Here is a 20580-nt window from a genome sequence, read left to right on the forward strand (position 1 = left end):
GGGGAGACATGTGGGGGTGAGCCCAGGCACCCCACGGCCACCCCAGAGCACACCTCACCCCAGGGATGGCCAGGAGCATGCCCTGCCATGGCTGGGAATGGCCAGGAGCACCACGTGCCCTGCCATGGCTGGGAATGGCCAGGAGCACCACGTGCCCCACCACGGCTGGGAATGGCCAGGAGCACCACGTGCCCCACCACGGCTGGGAATGGCCAGGAGCACCACGTGCCCTGGCATGGCTGGGAATGGCCAGGAGCACCACGTGCCCTGGCATGGCTGGGAATGGGCAGGAGCACCACGTGCCCTGGCATGGCTGGGAATGGCCAGGAGCACCACGTGCCCCACCACGGCTGGAATGGCCAGGAGCACCACGTGCCCTGGCATGGCTGGGAATGGCCAGGAGCACCACGTGCCCTGGCATGGCTGGGAATGGCCAGGAGCACCACGTGCCCCACCACGGCTGGAATGGCCAGGAGCACCACGTGCCCTGCCATGGCTGGGAATGGCCAGGAGCACCACGTGCCGTGCCATGGCTGGAATGGCCAGGAGCACCACGTGCCCCACCACGGCTGGGAATGGCCAGGAGCACCACGTGCCGTGCCATGGCTGGGAATGGCCAGGAGCACCACGTGCCATGCCATGGCTGGGAATGGCCAGGAGCACCACGTGCCCCACCACGGCTGGGAATGGCCAGGAGCACCACGTGCCGTGCCACGGCTGGGAATGGCCAGGAGCACCACGTGCCGTGCCATGGCTGGGAATGGCCAGGAGCACCACGTGCCGTGCCGTGGCTGGGAATGGCCAGGAGCACCACGTGCCATGCCATGGCTGGGAATGGCCAGGAGCACCACGTGCCCCACCACGGCTGGGAATGGCCAGGAGCACCACGTGCCGTGCCATGGCTGGGAATGGCCAGGAGCACCACGTGCCGTGCCATGGCTGGGAATGGCCAGGAGCACCACGTGCCGTGCCATGGCTGGGAATGGCCAGGAGCACCACGTGCCCTGGCATGGCTGGGAATGGGCAGGAGCACCACGTGCCCTGGCATGGCTGGGAATGGCCAGGAGCACCACGTGCCCCACCACGGCTGGGAATGGCCAGGAGCACCACGTGCCCCACCACGGCTGGGAATGGCCAGGAGCACCACGTGCCCTGGCATGGCTGGGAATGGCCAGGAGCACCACGTGCCCTGGCATGGCTGGGAATGGGCAGGAGCACCACGTGCCCTGGCATGGCTGGGAATGGGCAGGAGCACCACGTGCCCTGGCATGGCTGGGAATGGCCAGGAGTACCCCTCCCTCTGCTGCAGCCAAAAATGGTGAAGGATACCCCCCGTCCCACTGGGGATGGCTGAGGGCACCCTCCACGTGCCACGGCCAGGGATGGTCCCCACCCTCCTGCAGCCACCCAAGAGCAGCAGTCAGCATGCCAGGACTGGAGACAGCCGGGCACTCCCCTCACTCTGCCGCAGGCAGAGATGGGCAGGGGCACCCTGCACTCTGCTGGGGACGGCCGGGTGAACCCCTTGCCATGCCACAGCCACGGGAAACCCCTCGTGCTGCTGGGGAATGCCCTGGAGCACCCCTTGCCCCACTGGGGATGGCCAGGCCCACCCCTCGCCCTGCTGGAGCTCCCCCTTGCCAGCACTACCTTCTCCTGCAGCAGCTGCTCGCGCACGGCCTGGCTGTCGGTGATGGGCACGGCCTGGATGGCCTCCTGGCGCTGCCGGGCGTCGCGGATCCACTGGCGCAGCGCGTCGCAGCTCTGCCGGTAGTAGCGCAGCTGGCGGCCCAGCTGGTCCAGCTCGCGCTGGCGCAGGTCAGCCTGGCCCAGCACGGCCTGCCAGCGCTCCAGCAGCTGCTGCACGCGCTCCCGGTACCGCTCCAGGTCCACGTCCCGCTCGCTGTGGCCGCGGACCATCCGCTCGTTGACGTCCTTGGCCTTGCCGAGGTCGGTCTCCAGCGTGCTGAAGAAGGGCTGGTGGCCCTCGGCCTGCGCCCGCAGCCGCTGCGGCAGACAGACACCGGTCAGGGTCACACGGTGTCCCCAGCCACCCCCCGGCTCCCCGCGGCACCCCCAGAGCCCCCGGCACCTTCAGCTCAGCCTTGCTGGCCTCCAGCTCAGCCAGGTCAGCTGGCACAGCCTGCACGTCCTTCAGCTGCTCCTCGTACTTGCGGAGCAGCTCCTCTGCCCCCTGCGTGCTCCGGATCACCAGCCCGATGGTCTTCAGCCTGCGGCACAGCGACGGGATCAGCAGGAATGGGATGGGATCAGCAGGAATGGGATGGGATCAGCAGGAATGGGACGGGATCAGCAGGAGCAGAATGGGATGGGATCAGCAGGAATGGGACGGGATCAGCAGGAATGGGACGGGATCAGCAGGATGGGACGGGATCAGCAGGAATGGGACGGGAGCAGCAGGAATGGGACGGGATCAGCAAGAATGGGACGGGATCAGCAGGAATGGGACGGGATCAGCAGGAGCAGGAATGGGACGGGATCAGCAGGATGGGATGGGATCAGCAGGAACGGGACGGGATCAGCAGGATGGGATGGGATCAGCAGGAGCAGGAATGGGATGGGATCAGCAGGAGCAGGAATGGGACGGGATCAGCAGGAGCAGGATGGGATGGGATCAGCAGGAGCAGGATGGGATGGGATCAGCAGGATGGGACGGGATCAGCAGGAGCAGGAATGGGACGGGATCAGCAGGATGGGACGGGATCAGCAGGAGCAGGATGGGACGGGATCAGCAGGATGGGATGGGATCAGCAGGAGCAGGAATGGGATGGGATCAGCAGGATGGGACGGGATCAGCAGGAGCAGGATGGGATGGGATCAGCAGGAGCAGGATGGGATGGGATCAGCAGGAGCAGGAATGGGATGGGATCAGCAGGAATGGGACGGGATCAGCAGGAGCAGGAATGGGACGGGATCAGCAGGAACGGGACGGGATCAGCAGGAGCAGGAATGGGACGGGAGCAGCAGGAATGGGACGGGATCAGCAGGAGCAGGATGGGATGGGATCAGCAGGAGCAGGATGGGACGGGATCAGCAGGAACGGGACGGGATCAGCAGGAGCAGGAATGGGACGGGATCAGCAGGAATGGGACGGGATCAGCAGGAGCAGGAATGGGACGGGATCAGCAGGAACGGGACGGGATCAGCAGGAGCAGGAATGGGATGGGATCAGCAGGAATGGGACGGGATCAGCAGGAATGGGATGGGATCAGCAGGATGGGATGGGATCAGCAGGAGCAGGAATGGGATGGGATCAGCAGGAGCAGGAATGGGACGGGAGCAGCAGGAATGGGATGGGATCAGCAGGATGGGACGGGATCAGCAGGAGCAGGAATGGGACGGGATCAGCAGGAGCAGGAATGGGACGGGATCAGCAGGAATGGGACGGGATCAGCAGGAGCAGGATGGGACGGGATCAGCAGGAGCAGGAATGGGATGGGATCAGCAGGAATGGGACGGGAGCAGCAGGAATGGGACGGGATCAGCAGGAATGGGACGGGATCAGCAGGAGCAGGATGGGATGGGATCAGCAGGAATGGGACGGGATCAGCAGGAATGGGACGGGATCAGCAGGAGCAGGATGGGACGGGATCAGCAGGAGCAGGATGGGACGGGATCAGCAGGATGGGACGGGATCAGCAGGAGCAGGAATGGGACGGGATCAGCAGGAGCAGGATGGGATGGGATCAGCAGGAGCAGGATGGGATGGGATCAGCAGGATGGGACGGGATCAGCAGGAGCAGGAATGGGACGGGATCAGCAGGAATGGGACGGGATCAGCAGGAATGGGATGGGATCAGCAGGAGCAGGAATGGGATGGGATCAGCAGGAATGGGACGGGAGCAGCAGGAGCAGGATGGGATGGGATCAGCAGGATGGGACGGGATCAGCAGGAGCAGGATGGGATGGGATCAGCAGGAGCAGGATGGGACGGGATCAGCAGGAGCAGGAATGGGACGGGATCAGCAGGAATGGGACGGGATCAGCAGGAGCAGGAATGGGACGGGATCAGCAGGAGCAGGATGGGATGGGATCAGCAGGAGCAGGATGGGATGGGATCAGCAGGATGGGACGGGATCAGCAGGAGCAGGAATGGGACGGGATCAGCAGGATGGGACGGGATCAGCAGGAGCAGGATGGGACGGGATCAGCAGGATGGGATGGGATCAGCAGGAGCAGGAATGGGATGGGATCAGCAGGATGGGACGGGATCAGCAGGAGCAGGATGGGATGGGATCAGCAGGAGCAGGATGGGATGGGATCAGCAGGAGCAGGAATGGGATGGGATCAGCAGGAATGGGACGGGATCAGCAGGAGCAGGAATGGGACGGGATCAGCAGGAACGGGACGGGATCAGCAGGAGCAGGAATGGGACGGGAGCAGCAGGAATGGGACGGGATCAGCAGGAGCAGGATGGGATGGGATCAGCAGGAGCAGGATGGGACGGGATCAGCAGGAACGGGACGGGATCAGCAGGAGCAGGAATGGGACGGGATCAGCAGGAATGGGACGGGATCAGCAGGAGCAGGAATGGGACGGGATCAGCAGGAACGGGACGGGATCAGCAGGAGCAGGAATGGGATGGGATCAGCAGGAATGGGACGGGATCAGCAGGAGCAGGAATGGGACGGGATCAGCAGGAACGGGACGGGATCAGCAGGAGCAGGAATGGGACGGGAGCAGCAGGAATGGGACGGGATCAGCAGGAGCAGGATGGGATGGGATCAGCAGGAGCAGGATGGGACGGGATCAGCAGGAACGGGACGGGATCAGCAGGAGCAGGAATGGGACGGGATCAGCAGGATGGGATGGGATCAGCAGGAGCAGGAATGGGATGGGATCAGCAGGAGCAGGAATGGGACGGGAGCAGCAGGAATGGGATGGGATCAGCAGGATGGGACGGGATCAGCAGGAGCAGGAATGGGACGGGATCAGCAGGAGCAGGAATGGGACGGGATCAGCAGGAATGGGACGGGATCAGCAGGAGCAGGATGGGACGGGATCAGCAGGAGCAGGAATGGGATGGGATCAGCAGGAATGGGACGGGAGCAGCAGGAATGGGACGGGATCAGCAGGAATGGGACGGGATCAGCAGGAGCAGGATGGGATGGGATCAGCAGGAATGGGACGGGATCAGCAGGAATGGGACGGGATCAGCAGGAGCAGGATGGGACGGGATCAGCAGGAGCAGGATGGGACGGGATCAGCAGGATGGGACGGGATCAGCAGGAGCAGGAATGGGACGGGATCAGCAGGAGCAGGATGGGATGGGATCAGCAGGATGGGACGGGATCAGCAGGAGCAGGAATGGGACGGGATCAGCAGGAATGGGACGGGATCAGCAGGAATGGGATGGGATCAGCAGGAGCAGGAATGGGATGGGATCAGCAGGAATGGGACGGGAGCAGCAGGAGCAGGATGGGACGGGATCAGCAGGATGGGACGGGATCAGCAGGAGCAGGATGGGACGGGATCAGCAGGAGCAGGATGGGACGGGATCAGCAGGAGCAGGAATGGGATGGGATCAGCAGGATGGGACGGGATCAGCAGGAATGGGACGGGATCAGCAGGAGCAGGAATGGGACGGGATCAGCAGGAGCAGGAATGGGACGGGATCAGCAGGAATGGGACGGGATCAGCAGGAGCAGGAATGGGACGGGATCAGCAGGAGCAGGAATGGGACGGGATCAGCAGGATGGGACGGGATCAGCAGGAATGGGACGGGATCAGCAGGATGGGATGGGATCAGCAGGAATGGGATGGGATCAGCAGGATGGGACGGGATCAGCAGGAGCAGGAATGGGACGGGAGCAGCAGGAATGGGATGGGATCAGCAGGAGCAGGAATGGGACGGGATCAGCAGGATGGGACGGGATCAGCAGGATGGGACGGGATCAGCAGGAGCAGGAATGGGACGGGATCAGCAGGAGCAGGATGGGACGGGATCAGCAGGAATGGGACGGGATCAGCAGGAGCAGGAATGGGACGGGATCAGCAGGATGGGACGGGATCAGCAGGATGGGACGGGATCAGCAGGAGCAGGATGGGATGGGATCAGCAGGAATGGGACGGGATCAGCAGGAGCAGGAATGGGACGGGATCAGCAGGAGCAGGATGGGATGGGATCAGCAGGAATGGGACGGGATCAGCAGGAGCAGGATGGGATGGGATCAGCAGGAATGGGACGGGATCAGCAGGAATGGGACGGGATCAGCAGGAATGGGACGGGATCAGCAGGAGCAGGAATGGGACGGGATCAGCAGGATGGGACGGGATCAGCAGGAGCAGGAATGGGATGGGATGAGGAGGAGCAGGATGGGACAGGATCAGGACGGATTAGCCAGGATCAGGATGGGAGCGGGACAGCTCAGCAAGGGCAGCACCACAGACCCAGGAGGGAAGGAAAAGGGGAAGGGAAAGAAAAGGGAAAAGCGAAACAAAAGGAAGAAGAGAAAAGAGAAAGAAAAAGGGAAGGGAAAAAAGGGAAAAGAGAAACAAGAGGAAGAAGAGAAAAGGGAAGGAAAAGGGGAAGGGAAAAAAAGGGGAAAAGAGAAACAAAAGGAAGAGAAAAGGGAAAGAAAAGGGGAAAAGGGAAAAAGGGAAAAAAGGAACAAAAGGAAGAAAAGAGAAAGAAAAGGGGGAAAGGGAAAAAAGGGAAAAGCGAAACGAGGAAGAAGAGAAAAGGGAAGGAAAAGTGAAAGGGAAAAAAAAGGGAAAATAGAAACAAAAGGAAGAAGAGAAAAGAGAAACAAGAGGAAGAAGAGAAAAGGGAAGGAAAAGGGGAAGGGAAAAAAAGGGGAAAAGAGAAACAAGAGGAAGAAGAGAAAAGAGAAAGAAAATGAGAAGAGGAAAAAAAGGAAAAGCAAAACAAGAGGAAGAAGAGAAAAGAGAAAGAAAATGAGAAAAGGAAAAAAAGGAAAAGCAAAACAAGAGGAAGAAGAGAAAAGGGAATGAAAAGGGGAGAAGGGATAAAAGGGAAGAGAGAAACAGGAGAAAGAAGAGAAAAGGGAAGGAAAAGGGGGAGGAAAAAAGGGAAAAGAGAAACGAGGAAGAAAAGGGAAGGAAAAGAAAGGGAATGGCATGCTGGCTCTCCCCAGACTCCCCACGGCCTCCCAGCTGCCCAGGCACTGAGGAGCCTCTTTGTGACGGTGCCAGGGCTCACTCACTTCTCCAGGTAGATGCTGGAGAGGCTGTACACCTGCTCCATCTTCCGCAGGGTGACCTCCAGCTCGGAGCGCAGCACTGGGGCTGAGCCCGCCTGCTCCGGCTGCGCCAGCACCTGCTCCGTCTTCTCGCTGACTTTGGCCAGGTTCTTCTGGATGCCCTCCAGCTCCAGGTGTGTTTGCTGCAGGGAAGGAGTCCCTCAGCCCTTGCTGGCTGCAGGTCAGGAACGACCCGCGACCGAAAGCCCAGGAGGAGCGGGGCAGGGGAAGGCTCTGCAGCCCCTCGGTGCAGGTGGACAGGGCAGGTTCAGGAGGGATCTTGGGAAAGCTCCTCCTGGACAGGGCTGTCCAGCCCTGGTGCAGCTGCCCAGGCCAGGGCTGGAGTGCCACCCCTGCGGAGGTTCTGCAGCCGTGTGGATGCGGCACTTGGGGACAGGGTTAGGGGTGGCCCTGGCAGTGCTGGGGGGCAGGGGGGACTCCATGGGCTCTGAGGGCTTTTCCAACCCAAACCACTGCCCCAGGCCCGTGCTGGCCCTGTGACGGGCACGCCGCACAGGTGTCACGCACCTGCTGCTCAGCCTGGCGCTGGGCGCACTCGCGCAGGGCGTCGGCCTCCAGGGGCAGGCGCAGGCGATGCACGGTGCGGCTCTCGCAGCTCTCCAGCTGCAGCCGGATGTCCTTCAGCTGCGAGATGTAGCTCTTGCACAGAGACTCGTCCTGCTCTCCTGCGGGGACACGGGGACGGCTCAGTGCCCGGGGACACCGCGGGGACACCATGGGGACACCGCGGGGACACCGCGGGGACACCACGGGGACACCACAGGGACACCACAGGGACACCACGGGGACACCACGGGGACACCGCGGGGACACCGCGGGGACACCACAGGGACACCACGGGGACACCATGGGGACACCGCGGGGACACTGCAGGGACACCATGGGGACACCATGGGGACACCGCCGGGACACCGCGGGGACACCGCGGGGACACCACGGGGACACCGCAGGGACACCACAGGGACACCACGGGGACACCACAGGGACACCACAGGGACACCGCGGGGACACCGCGGGGACACCGCGGGGACACCGCAGGGACACCACGGGGACACCATGGGGACACCGCGGGGACACCGCGGGGACACTGCAGGGACACCACGGGGACACCGCGGGGACACCACAGGGACACCACGGGGACACCATGGGGACACCATGGGGACACCGCGGGGACACCGCGGGGACACCGCGGGGACACCGCGGGGACACCACGGGGACACCGCGGGGACACCATGGGGACACCATGGGGACACCGCAGGGACACTTCAGGGACACTTCAGGGACACCAGCATGGCTCAGCACCCTGGGCACACCCGGGGCACCCACAGCAGGGAGAGGGGACACGGGAATGACACCCTTGGAATCCCTGGGGACAACATGGGGACACACAGTGACACCAGCATGACCCTGGGCACACCTGGGGCACCCACAGCAGGGAGAGGGGACACGGGAATGACACCCTTGGAATCCCTGGGGACAACATGGGGACCCACGGCAGGGAGGGGGGACGCAGGGATGACTCAGCACCCCGGGACACCCCTGGAACCAGCGTGAGGAGCAGGAAGACTGGGACAGCTCAGCACCACGGCGATACCCCCGGACACCACGGGGGACCTGCGGATGCTCAGCACCTGGGGACACCCTGGGGACACCCTGGGGACACCCACTCTTCAGAGAAGGCAGAGAGGGGACGCACACCTTTCTCCTGGCTACGCAGCAGCAGCTCGTATTTGTGAGTGCAGGCGTTGTAGTCGCGCTCCACCTGCAGCCGGTCGTCGGGCTGGAAGCTCTGGGCGTCCTGGCTGTCCCGCAGGAACTCCTGGTAGTGGTTCTCCAGGCTGCACAGCACCTGACGCACCTCCTCGGCCGGCAGCGTGCGGAACTGGGGGGGGACACGGCCACGTCAGCCCCCGTTGGGACCCCCGGGACCCCTGTGCCACGCCGGGACCCCCAGGAACTCACCGTGACGTGCGTCCAGGACTGGATCTGCTGGATGTCCCGGGTCAGGTACTGCCAGGCGCGGAGGCTGCGCAGGTCCTGGTGCAGCTGCTGCCACAGCCCCAGCAGCTGCTGGTGGGTGGTCTCCAGCCTGTGGGGACGTGGAGTCAGAGCAGGGACACGGGGGAGCCCCGGTGGGGCGCAGGGTCACCGTCCCCACCTGTGCACGGCGTCCAGAGCCTCCTTGTTGGGGGGCGGCAGGAGGAAGCAGACCGAGGGGACGACGGCCTCGCTGCCGCCGGCGCTCAGCACCCGCCACTGCTGCGGCTGCGCGTGGTTCAGCAGGGCACAGGTGTCGTTCTTGTGCACCGTCACCTGCGGGGCAGGGGGTCAGGGGGGGTGCCTCGTGCCCATCTGTGCCTCTCCCGCGTTCCCCAGTGTCGCCCCATACTCCCCTACGGGTCTGGGGTGGTCTCAGTCTGGGTGGGGGGCCCCTTGTGTCCCCCCCTGGGGCTGGGGCTGTGTGAGAGAAGGGTGGGAGATCCCCCCATGTGTCCCCTTGTCCCCCAGGGTGGTGTCAGAGCAGAGGGGGGTCCCTCCTGTGTCCCCCCCATGGGGCTGGGGCAGCATCAGACCCACCACGTCTCCCCACATTGCCCCACATCCCCCCACGGCCTCCCCAGGGGAACCAACCCTGATCTGAGCCGCGTGTCCCCCCTCACCTCCATCTGCTTGTAGTCGCAGACGGCCTGGATGGGGGGCCGGCCCGGCAGGGGCGTCGCGGGGCTGCGCGGCTTCAGCTGCACGATGGTCCTGGCACGGCGGGAGAGACCCCCCAGCTGCGCCCCCAACTCGGCCAGCTGCTCCTTCTGCTCCTGTGGGGGCAGGTTGGGGGCACCTCAGCATTTGGGGGTGTCCCACGGTGTGAGGGGCATCAGAATTTTAGGGAGGTAGCAGTTTTCTTGAGAGAGCTCAGAAATATCAGGAGCTCTTGGGATTTTTGGAGGGGGGGGAGGTCCCAGGAGTTTGGGGAGGGGTCAGTAAATATGAGGCGGGGGGAGGTCACCCCGGTCTGTTGCAGCAGTGGACGTGCTGGGGTGAGGGGCTGCTGTGGGACTCTGATTTTGGGGGTCATCCTGGGGCTGCAGGGGGCTGACACCTCAGAGCTGCCAGGGGCTGGGGTCACCCTGGAGGTGTCACCCTGCAGGGGGGTCAGCCCGGGGTTGTCACAGGTCTGGGGTCACCCTGGAGGTGTCACCCTGCACGGGGGGTCAGCCTGGGGTTGTCATGGGTCTGGGGTCACCCTGGAGGTGTCACCCTGCAGATCTGGGGGTCAGCCTGGGGTTGTCACGGGTCTGGGGTCACCCTAGAGGTGTCACCCTGCAGGTCTGGGGTCACCCTGGAGGTGTCACCCTGCACGGGGGGTCAGCCTGGGGTTGTCATGGGTCTGGGGTCACCCTGGAGGTGTCACCCTGCAGATCTGGGGGTCAGCCTGGGGTTGTCACGGGTCTGGGGTCACCCTGGAGGTGTCACCCTGCAGGTCTGGGGTCACCCTAGAGGTGTCACCCTGCAGGGGGGGGTCAGCCTGGGGTTGCCATGGGTCTGGGGTCACCCTGGAGGCGTCACCCTGCAGATCTGGGGGTCAGCCTGGGGTTGTCACTGGACTGGGGTCACCCTGGAGGTGTCACCCTGCAGGGGGGGTCAGCCTGGGGTTGTCACGGGTCTGGGGTCACCCTGGAGGTGTCACCCTGCAGGTCTGGGGTCACCCTGGAGGTGTCACCCTGCAGATCTGGGGGTCAGCCTGGGGTTGTCACGGGTCTGGGGTCACCCTGGAGGTGTCACCCTGCAGGTCTGGGGGGGTCCACTCGGGCAGCCCCCCTGGGCTCCCACGTGTCCGCGCTACAAGGTCACGGTCACCCTGGAGATCTTGGGACGGTCCCCGGGGTCTGGGGGTCACTGCGGGGGTCCCCTCGGGGTCTGGGGGTCTTCCTGGGGGTGTGGGGGTGCCCTCACCGCGAGGTCCTGCAGCAGGTCCTCCAGGCGTGTGGCCGTGGTGCCGCGGTCGCAGCTGAACTTGCGCCGCATCGTCTCCTCCGTCTTTCGCAGCAGCTCCTCGGCCTCCCGCACCTCGGCGAAGAACTGGGGGCCAGGGGTCAGCTCTGGGGTCTCACCCTCCCTCCCTCCCTCCCTCCCTCCCTCCCTCCCTCCCTCCCTCCCTCCCTCCCTCCCTCCCTCCCTCCCAGCCCCTCCCTGGCGCCCCCGTACCTGGAAGTAGTTGGTGTTCTCCTTCAGGTGGGTCTCGATGCAGCAGCAGAGCTGGAGCATCCAGCTCCACTGGGTCTGCAGCGCTGCCAGGAACGCCTGGGGGGACGGGGGGACATCGGGGGGACATCGGGGGGACATCGGGGGGACATCGGGGGGACATTGGGGGGACACCGGGGCTGGCACCAAGGGCACTGCGCTGGCACAGGTGCCCACACCCGCTCCCTCACCTGACCTGAACTCACACCTGTATCCACACCTCATCTGCACCCTCATCTGCACCCTCACCTGCACCCTCACCTGACCTGCACCCTCACCTCACCTGCACCCACACCTCATCTGCACCCACACCTGCACCCTCACCTGCACCCACACCTCACCTGCACCCTCACCTGCACCCTCACCTGACCTGCACCCACACCTCACCTGCACCCACACCTCATCTGCACCCTCACCTCACCTGCACCCACACCTGACCTGCACCCTCACCTGCACCCTCACCTGACCTGCACCCACACCTCACCTGCACCCTCACCTGCACCTCGACAGGCAGCCACAGCAGTGACCCCCAGTGCCCACTGCACCCCACCAGTGACCCCCAGTGACCCCCAGTGCCCACTGTGCCCCACCAGTGACCCCCAGTGTCCACTGTGCCCCACCAGTGACCCCCAGTGTCCACTGCACCTCATCAGTGACCCCCCAGTGACCCCCAGTGCCCACTGCGCCCCACCAGTGACCCCCAGTGTCCACTGCACCTCATCAGTGACCCCCAGTGACCCCCAGTGCCCACTGCGCCCCACCAGTGACCCCCCAGTGACCCCCAGTGCCCACTGTGCCCCACCAGTGACCCCCAGTGTCCACTGCACCTCACCAGTGACCCCCAGTGCCCACTGCACCTCATCAGTGACCCCCAGTGGCCCCCAGTGCCCACTGTGCCCCACCAGTGACCCCCAGTGCCCACTGTGCCCCACCAGTGACCCCCAGTGCCCACTGCGCCCCACCAGTGACCCCCAGTGCCCACTGCACTCCTCACCAGTGACCCCCAGTGCCCACTGCGCCCCACCAGTGACCCCCAGTGCCCAGACCCTCCTGAACGCCCTCCCCAGCCCACCAGGGCCCCAAGGTGCCCCTCAGATTCTCCCAGCCCCTCCGGTTCCCAAGATGGCTGAGACCCCCAGGCTCCCTCTGGATTCCCCACACCCTCCCAGACCCCCCAGTCCCTGCTGCCCCCCAGCCTCCCGCGTGCCCCCCACCTGCCCCCAGCCCCACGCCCACCTCCAGCGTCTGCGCCCCGGGGTGCTCCTCCCGCAGCAGCCGCTCCCCCGAGGTCCGCAGCTCCTGGATCCGCCGCTCCCGCAGCTCCAGCTCCCGCATCAGCGCCTGGGGCGGGGGCAGAGCTCACAGGTGTGCACAGGTGGGGCGGGGGCAGAGCTCACAGGTGTGCACAGGCGGGGCGGGGTCAGGGCTCACAGGTGTGCACAGGTGGGGCGGGGGCAGAGCTCACAGGTGTGCACAGGTGGGGCGGGGGCAGAGCTCACAGGTGTGCACAGGTGGGGCGGGGGCAGAGCTCACAGGTGTGCACAGGCGGGGCGGGGGCAGGGCTCACAGGTGTGCACAGGTGGGGCGGGGGCAGAGCTCACAGGTGTGCACAGGTGGGGCGGGGGCAGAGCTCACAGGTGTGCACAGGTGAGGAGGGGTCAGAGCTCACAGGTGTGCACAGGTGGGGCGGGGGCAGAGCTCACAGGTGTGCACAGCTGGGGCGGGGGCAGAGCTCACAGGTGTGCACAGCTGGGGCGGGGGCAGAGCTCACAGGTGTGCACAGCTGGGGCGGGGGCAGAGCTCACAGGTGTGCACAGTGGGGGTGAGGAGGGGTCAGAGCTCACAGGTGTGCACAGGTGGGGCGGGGTCAGAGCTCACAGGTGTGCACAGCTGGGGTGGGGGCAGGGCTCACAGGTGTGCACAGTGGGGGTGAGGAGGGGTCAGAGCTCACAGGTGTGCACAGCCAGGGTGAGGAGGGGTCAGGGCTCACAGGTGTGCACAGGTGAGGAGGGGTCAGAGCTCACAGGTGTGCACAGGTGAGGAGGGGTCAGAGCTCACAGGTGTGCACAGCTGGGGTGGGGTCAGAGCTCACAGGTGTGCACAGCCAGGGTAAGGAGGGGTCAGAGCTCACAGGTGTGCACAGTGGGGGTGAGGAGGGGTCAGAGCTCACAGGTGTGCACAGGTGGGGCGGGGTCAGGGCTCACAGGTGTGCACAGCCAGGGTGAGGAGGGGTCAGAGCTCACAGGTGTGCACAGGTGGGGCGGGGGCAGAGCTCACAGGTGTGCACAGGTGGGGCGGGGGCAGAGCTCACAGGTGTGCACAGTGGGGGTGAGCAGGGGTCAGAGCTCACAGGTGTGCACAGGTGAGGAGGGGTCAGAGCTCACAGGTGTGCACAGTGGGGGTGAGGTGGGGTCAGAGCTCACAGGTGTGCACAGCCAGGGTGAGGAGGGGTCAGAGCTCACAGGTGTGCACAGCCAGGGTGAGGAGGAGTCAGAGCTCACAGGTGTGCACAGGTGGGGCGGGGTCAGAGCTCACAGGTGTGCACAGCCGTGTGCGTGTCCATGTGTGGGGATGGCACGCAGGTGTGTGTCTGTGGCTGTGTGCACCTGGAGCAGCTGTTCTCCATGCCTGTGTGCCCACGTGCGTGGCCACGCCACGGCCATGCCCATCTCTGTGTCCGTGTCCACTCCCATCCCTGTGCCCGTGTCTGTGCCCATTCCCATGTCCATCCTCATGTCCATCCCCGTGTCCACTCCCGTGTCCATGTCCACACCCATCCCTGTGTCCACGTCCGTGTCCATCCCTGGGCTCCTGTCTGTGCTCATTTCTGTGCCCATCCCTGTGTCCACCCCCGTGTCCACCCCCGTGTCCACCCCCGTGTCCACACCCATCCCCGTGTCCATCCCCGCGTCCACCCCCGTGTCCACCCCCGCGTCCACCCCCGCGTCCACCCCCGTGTCCATCCCCGTGTCCACCCCCATGTCCACCCCCGCGTCCACCCCTGCGTCCACCCCCGTGTCCACCCCCGCGTCCACCCCCGTGTCCATCCCCGTGTCCATCCCCGTGTCCACCCCCGCGTCCATCCCCGCGTCCACCCCCATGTCTACCCCCGCGTCCATCCCTGTGTCCACCCCCATGTCTACCCCCGCGTCCATCCCTGCGTCCATCCCCGTGTCCATCCCCGTGTCCATGTCCACACCCACCCCCGTGTCCATCCCCGTGTCCACCCCCGTGTCCATGTCCACACCCACCCCCGTGTCCATCCCTGTGTCCACCCCCACGTCCACCCCCATGTCCACCCCCGTGTCCATCCCCGTGTCCATCCCCGTGTCCATCCCCGTGTCCACCCCCGTGTCCATCCCCGTGTCCACCCCCACGTCCATCCCCGTGTCCATCCCCGTGTCCATCCCCGTGTCCACCCCCGTGTCCATCTCCGTACCGAGTAACTCTCCTTCTTGGCAGCCATGGCGGGGTTGTTGTGGCTCCAGTCGAAGGCCACCTCCTCCTCCTCGCGCTCGCTCAGCCACAGCAGCTCTTTGGTGGCGCCGCTGACGAAGCCGTGGAGGCTCTCCAGGTGCCGCAGCCGGGACTTGGAGGAGTTCTGGGGAGGCACAGGGGGGTGGCAGCTGTGTCCTGGCCCTGCACGGCCACACCCCGCACGCTCATCGCCACCGAGCTGCCCCTCCACTCCCTCTGTCCCCCCTTCCTCCTCCTCACTTCCTCCTGTGTCCTTCATCCTCCACACATCTCCCCTTCCTCCTCCTCCTCACCTCCTCCTGTGTCCTTCATCCTCCACACACCTCCCCTTCCTCCTCCTCCTCCCCACAGCCCTCCGTGTCCTGCATCCTCCACACATCTCCCCTTCCTCCTCCTCACTTCCTCCTGTGTCCTTCATCCTCCACACATCTCCCCTTCCTCCTCCTCCTCACTTTCTCCTGTGCCCTTCATCCTCCACACATCTCCCCTTCCTCCTCCTCCTCACTTCCTCCTGTGTCCTTCATCCTCCACACATCTCCCCTTCCTCCTCCTCCCCACTGCCCCCCGTGTCCTGCATCCTCCACACATCTCCCCTTCCTCCTCCTCCTCACCTCCTCCTGTGTCCTTCATCCTCCACACATCTCCCCTTCCTCCTCCTCCTCACCTCCTCCTGTGTCCTTCATCCTCCACACATCTCCCCTTCCTCCTCCTCCTCACTTCCTCCTGTGTCCTTCATCCTCCACACATCTCCCCTTCCTCCTCCTCCTCACCTCCTCCTGTGTCCTTCATCCTCCACACATCTCCCCTTCCTCCTCCTCCTCACTTCCTCCTGTGTCCTTCATCCTCCACACATCTCCCCTTCCTCCTCCTCCTCACTTCCTCCTGTGTCCTTCATCCTCCACACATCTCCCCTTCCTCCTCCTCCTCACTTCCTCCTGTGTCCTTCATCCTCCACACATCTCCCCTTCCTCCTCCTCCTCACCTCCCCTCCATGTCCTTCATCCTCCACACATCTCCCCTTCCTCCTCCTCCTCACTTTCTCCTGCGTCCTTCATCCTCCACACATCTCCCCTTCCTCCTCCTCCTCACTTTCTCCTGCGTCCTTCATCCTCCACACATCTCCCCTTCCTCCTCCTCCCCACTGCCCCCCGTGTCCTGCATCCTCCACACATCTCCCCTTCCTCCTCCTCCTCACTTCCTCCTGTGTCCTTCATCCTCCACACATCTCCCCTTCCTCCTCCTCCTCACTTTCTCCTGCGTCCTTCATCCTCCACACATCTCCCCTTCCTCCTCCTCCCCACTGCCCCCCGTGTCCTGCATCCTCCACACATCTCCCCTTCCTCCTCCTCCTCACTTCCTCCTGTGTCCTTCATCCTCCACACATCTCCCCTTCCTCCTCCTCCTCACTTCCTCCTGTGTCCTTCATCCTCCACACATCTCCCCTTCCTCCTCCTCCTCACCTCCTCCTGTGTCCTTCATCCTCCACACATCTCCCCTTCCTCCTCCTCCTCACTTCCTCCTGTGTCCTTCATCCTCCACACATCTCCCCTTCCTCCTCCTCCTCACCTCCCCTCCGTGTCCTGCATCCTCCACACATCTCCCCTTCCTCCTCCTCCTCACTTTCTCCTGTGTCCTTCATCCTCCACACATCTCCCCTTCCTCCTCCTCCTCACCTCCTCCTGTGTCCTTCATCCTCCACACATCTCCCCTTCCTCCTCCTCCTCCCCACAGCCCTCCGTGTCCTTCATCCTCCACACATCTCCCCTTCCTCCCCCTCCTCACTTCCTCCTGTGTCCTTCATCCTCCACACATCTCCCCTTCCTCCTCTTCCTCACTTCCTCCTGTGTCCTGCATCCTCCACACATCTCCCCTTCCTCCTCCTGCAGCCCCCACTGCACCCCTCACTGCAGCCCCCACTGCAGCCCCCACTGCAGCCCCCACTGCAGCCCCACTGCAGCCCTCACTGCAGCCTCACTGCACCCCCCACTGCAGCCCCACTGCAGCCCCCACTGCACCCCCCACTGCAGCCCCACTGCAGCCCCCACTGCAGCCCTCACTGCAGCCCTCACTGCACCCCCACTGCAGCCCCACTGCAGCCCCCACTGCAGCCCCCACTGCAGCCCCACTGCAGCCTCACTGCAGCCCCACTGCAGCCCCGCTGCAGCCCCGCTGCAGCCCTCACCAGCAGCTTGGCGTACTGCAGCTCCAGCTTGCCCAGGCACTCCCGGTAGGCGCCGCTGGGGCCGGGGGACAGCTGGCTCTGGGGGACACAGCGTCAGTGCCAGCCCCCCGCCCCAGCTGCCCCCCGCACCCCGCCATGCGGGGAGGGGTCACACCGGGGGGCAGGGGCTGCGGGGGCCCTCAGGGCACGGTGCCCCCCACCCTCCCTGGGCACCCCAGACCCCAGAGGGGGCTTTGGGGACCCCCAGGAGCAGAGGTGGGTGAGCCCGGGGGGCTTTGGGGACCCCCAGGAGCAGAGGTGGGTGAGCCCGGGGGGCTTTGGGGACCCCCAGGAGCAGAGGTGGGTGAGCCCGGGGGTCTTTGGGGACCCCCAGGAGCAGAGGTGGGTGAGCCCGGGGGGCTTTGGGGACCCCCAGGAGCAGAAATGGGTGAGCCCGGGTGGCTTTGGGGACCCCCAGGAGCAGAAATGGGTGAGCCCGGGGGGCTTTGGGGACCCCCAGGAGCAGAGGTGGGTGAGCCCGGGGGGCTTTGGGGACCCCCAGGAGCAGAGGTGGGTGAGCCCGGGGGGCTTTGGGGACCCCCAGGAGCAGAGGTGGGTGGGCCCGGGCGGCTTTGGGGACCCCCAGGAGCAGAGGTGGGTGAGCCCGGGGGGCTTTGGGGACCCCCAGGAGCAGAAGTGGGTGAGCCCGGGGGGCTTTGGAGACCCCCAGGAGCAGAGGTGGGTGAGCCCGGGGGGCTTTGGGGACCCCCAGGAGCAGAAATGGGTGAGCCCAGGGGGCTTTGGGAACCCCCAGGAGCAGAAGTGGGTGAGCCCGGGGGGCTTTGGGGACCCCCAGGAGCAGAGGTGGGTGGGCCCGGGCGGCTTTGGGGACCCCCAGGAGCAGAGGTGGGTGAGCCCGGGGGGCTTTGGGGACCCCCAGGAGCAGAAATGGGTGAGCCCGGGGGGCTTTGGAGACCCCCAGGAGCGGAAGTGGGTGAGCCCGGGGGGCTTTGGAGACCCCCAGGAGCAGAGGTGGGTGAGCCCGGGGGGCTTTGGGGACCCCCAGGAGCAGAGGTGGGTGAGCCCGGGGGGCTTTGGGGACCCCCAGGAGCAGAGGTGGGTGGGCCCAGAGGGCTTTGGGGACCCCCAGGAGCAGAAAGAGGGGCGGCCGCGGTGCTTCAGGGACCCTGAGGCACAGCCGAAAGCAGCCCCACAGGAAATGCTCAGCAGCAGGGGAGGGGACAGCACTGGGGGGGGACCCCTTGAAGCAGAGTGGGAACAGCCCCAGAGGACCCCCGGGACCCTGCAGGGTCTCACCTCATCACCCCCAGGACCAGGGGGTCCCCAGCACCGGGGGTCTCACCTCATCGGCCCGTGCCCGCTCCACCTTGGCGCGGAACTCCTCGATGGCGCGGTGCAGCCCGCGGTGGGCGCCCAGGTGGGTCTCCACGGTGGGCAGGTCCACGCCCCACTCGGCTGTGGCCACGCGCCGCTGGTTCTCCTCCACCCAGGCCAGCAGCTCCTGCAGGTACCGCAGCGGGGCCTCGTCCGGCTCCGGCCGCCGCTGCGCCGATGTCACCGACACGGCTGTCACCGCTGTCACCGGCGCCCCCGACTTGAGCCGCAGGTTGTACTCGGTGCGGATGGACACCAGGCGCTCGTGCAGGTGGTACACGCTGCGGGGGGGAGGCGTCAGTGGGGGCTTGGGGACTTCGGGGACACGAGGAGCTTTGGGGGGTGAAGGGGATGCAATGGGGAACAGCGAATGGGGGGTTTGGGGACGTGGGAGGCTTCGGGGACATGAGGAGCTTTGGGGGGTAAAGGGGTTACGACGGGGAACAACGAATGGGGGGTTTGGGGACGTGGGAGGCTTCGGGGACACGAGGAGCTCTGGGGACACGAGGAGCTTTGGGGTGTAAAGGGGCTGCAATGGGGTACAGTGAACAGGGGGGGTTTGGGGACATGAGAAGCTTTGGGGTGTACAGGGGTTATGACGGGGAACAGCGAATGGGGGGCTTGGGATGTGGGAGGCTTTGGGGACATGAGGAGCTTTGGGGACACGAGGAGCTTTGGGGACACAAGGAGCTTTGGGGACACGAGGAGCTTTGGGGTGTACAGGGGCTGCAATGGGGTACAGTGAACAGGGGGGGTTTGGGGACACGAGGAGTTTTGGGGACACGAGGAGCTTTGGGGACATGGGAGGCTTTGGGGACACGAGGAGCTTTGGGGTGTACAGGGGTCACAGGGGGCTTTTGGGGGCTCAAAGGCCACAGAGAGTATGGGGGGCTTGGGGAGAACAGGGGACTCAGGGGTCACAGGAGGCTTTGCAGAGCTTTGGGGGCACAGGGGACATGGGGGACAGAGGACACGTGAAGGGCTTTGGGGGGCAATGGAGGGCTTTTAGGGGCACAGAAGGACGGACAAGGAGGACAGGCGGGCTCTGGGGACACAGGGCCACGGGGACAGGCCCGTACCGACGGTACATCTGCTCGCCCTGCGGGTGCCGCCCGTCCTTGAGGCTCTGGACGTCGTTGAAGAGCAGCCGGATCATCGCGTCCGCCTTGTCCAGGTCCCGCTCCACCTCTGCCGCCTTCTGCGGCGCCTTCCCGGCCGCCAGCAGCCGCACGTCCTGCGCAGGAGGGACAGTGAGGCCACGGCCACGGGCACGGTCCCAGCGGGCCCCGGCGGCACCGGCACTCACTGCCTGCAGCAGAGCGTCCGCCTGGTTCAGCTGCTCCTCACAGAGCCCCGACTCCATCTGCAGCTTGGTGACCACACGCTGCAGCCGCTCCAGCCTGCGGGGACACGCAGGGGGACGTGCTCAGCGCAGGGAGGGGACAGCTGTCCTGGCCATGCATGGCTCCTGTCCCGTGCTGCAGCCTGCTCCCTGTCCTGCTCCTCGTCCCAATCCCCCCCGTCCCCATCTTGTTTTTCCCATCCTGGCCCTCACCCAACTTTCAACCTCAATCCCAATCCCCCACGTCCCATCCCATTTCAGTCCCCATCCTGCTCCTCATCCCATTTCTGTTCCCAATGCCCTCCACCCCATCCAAATCCCCACCCAAATCCCCATCCCACCCCCTGGCCCTGTCCCACCCCCATGTCCCCTGTCCCCGATGCTGTCCCCATCCCAATCCCCATCCCAAATCCCCATCCCAATCCCCATCCCACCCCCGTGTCCCCTGTCCCCGATGCTGTCCCCATCCCAAATCCCCATCCCACCCCCTGGCCCTGTCCCACCCCCGTGTCCCCTGTCCCCAATCCTGCCCCCAGTCCAAATCCCCACCCAAATCCCCATCCCACCCCCTGGCCCTGTCCCACCCCCGTGTCCCCTGTCCCCAATTCTGTCCCCATCCCAATCCCCGTCCCACCCCCGTGTCCCCGATGCTGTCCCCATCCCAATCCCTGTCCCACCCCCGTGTCCCTGATCCTGCCCCCAGTCCAAATCCCCATCCCAAA

General features: G+C 65.2%; 1 protein-coding gene across 23 annotated transcripts in view; it reads right to left on the reverse strand.

Annotated features, from left to right (window-relative positions):
* The window catches only part of PLEC (plectin), a 127049-nt gene that overhangs the window by 59195 nt on the left and 47274 nt on the right, over positions 1-20580 (reverse strand). For all 23 annotated transcript variants that reach the window (XM_086875582.1, XM_086875451.1, XM_086875435.1 and 20 more), the window contains 16 exons: positions 19823-19916; positions 19596-19750; positions 18485-18797; positions 17143-17220; positions 14923-15084; positions 12720-12824; positions 11448-11543; positions 11196-11321; positions 9905-10057; positions 9403-9557; positions 9207-9333; positions 8943-9126; positions 7752-7909; positions 7188-7366; positions 2093-2231; positions 1651-2007 (listed from right to left, as the gene is read on the reverse strand). In XM_086875582.1, the coding sequence (XP_086731708.1) occupies positions 1651-2007; positions 2093-2231; positions 7188-7366; positions 7752-7909; positions 8943-9126; positions 9207-9333; positions 9403-9557; positions 9905-10057; positions 11196-11321; positions 11448-11543; positions 12720-12824; positions 14923-15084; positions 17143-17220; positions 18485-18797; positions 19596-19750; positions 19823-19916 (2581 nt within the window). The remainder of the gene's footprint in view (positions 1-1650; positions 2008-2092; positions 2232-7187; positions 7367-7751; positions 7910-8942; positions 9127-9206; positions 9334-9402; positions 9558-9904; positions 10058-11195; positions 11322-11447; positions 11544-12719; positions 12825-14922; positions 15085-17142; positions 17221-18484; positions 18798-19595; positions 19751-19822; positions 19917-20580) is intronic.

The sequence above is a fragment of the Cyanistes caeruleus genome, chromosome 1, assembly GCF_971803275.1.
Source record: "Cyanistes caeruleus chromosome 1, bCyaCae1.hap1.1, whole genome shotgun sequence".
Taxonomy (NCBI): domain Eukaryota; kingdom Metazoa; phylum Chordata; class Aves; order Passeriformes; family Paridae; genus Cyanistes; species Cyanistes caeruleus.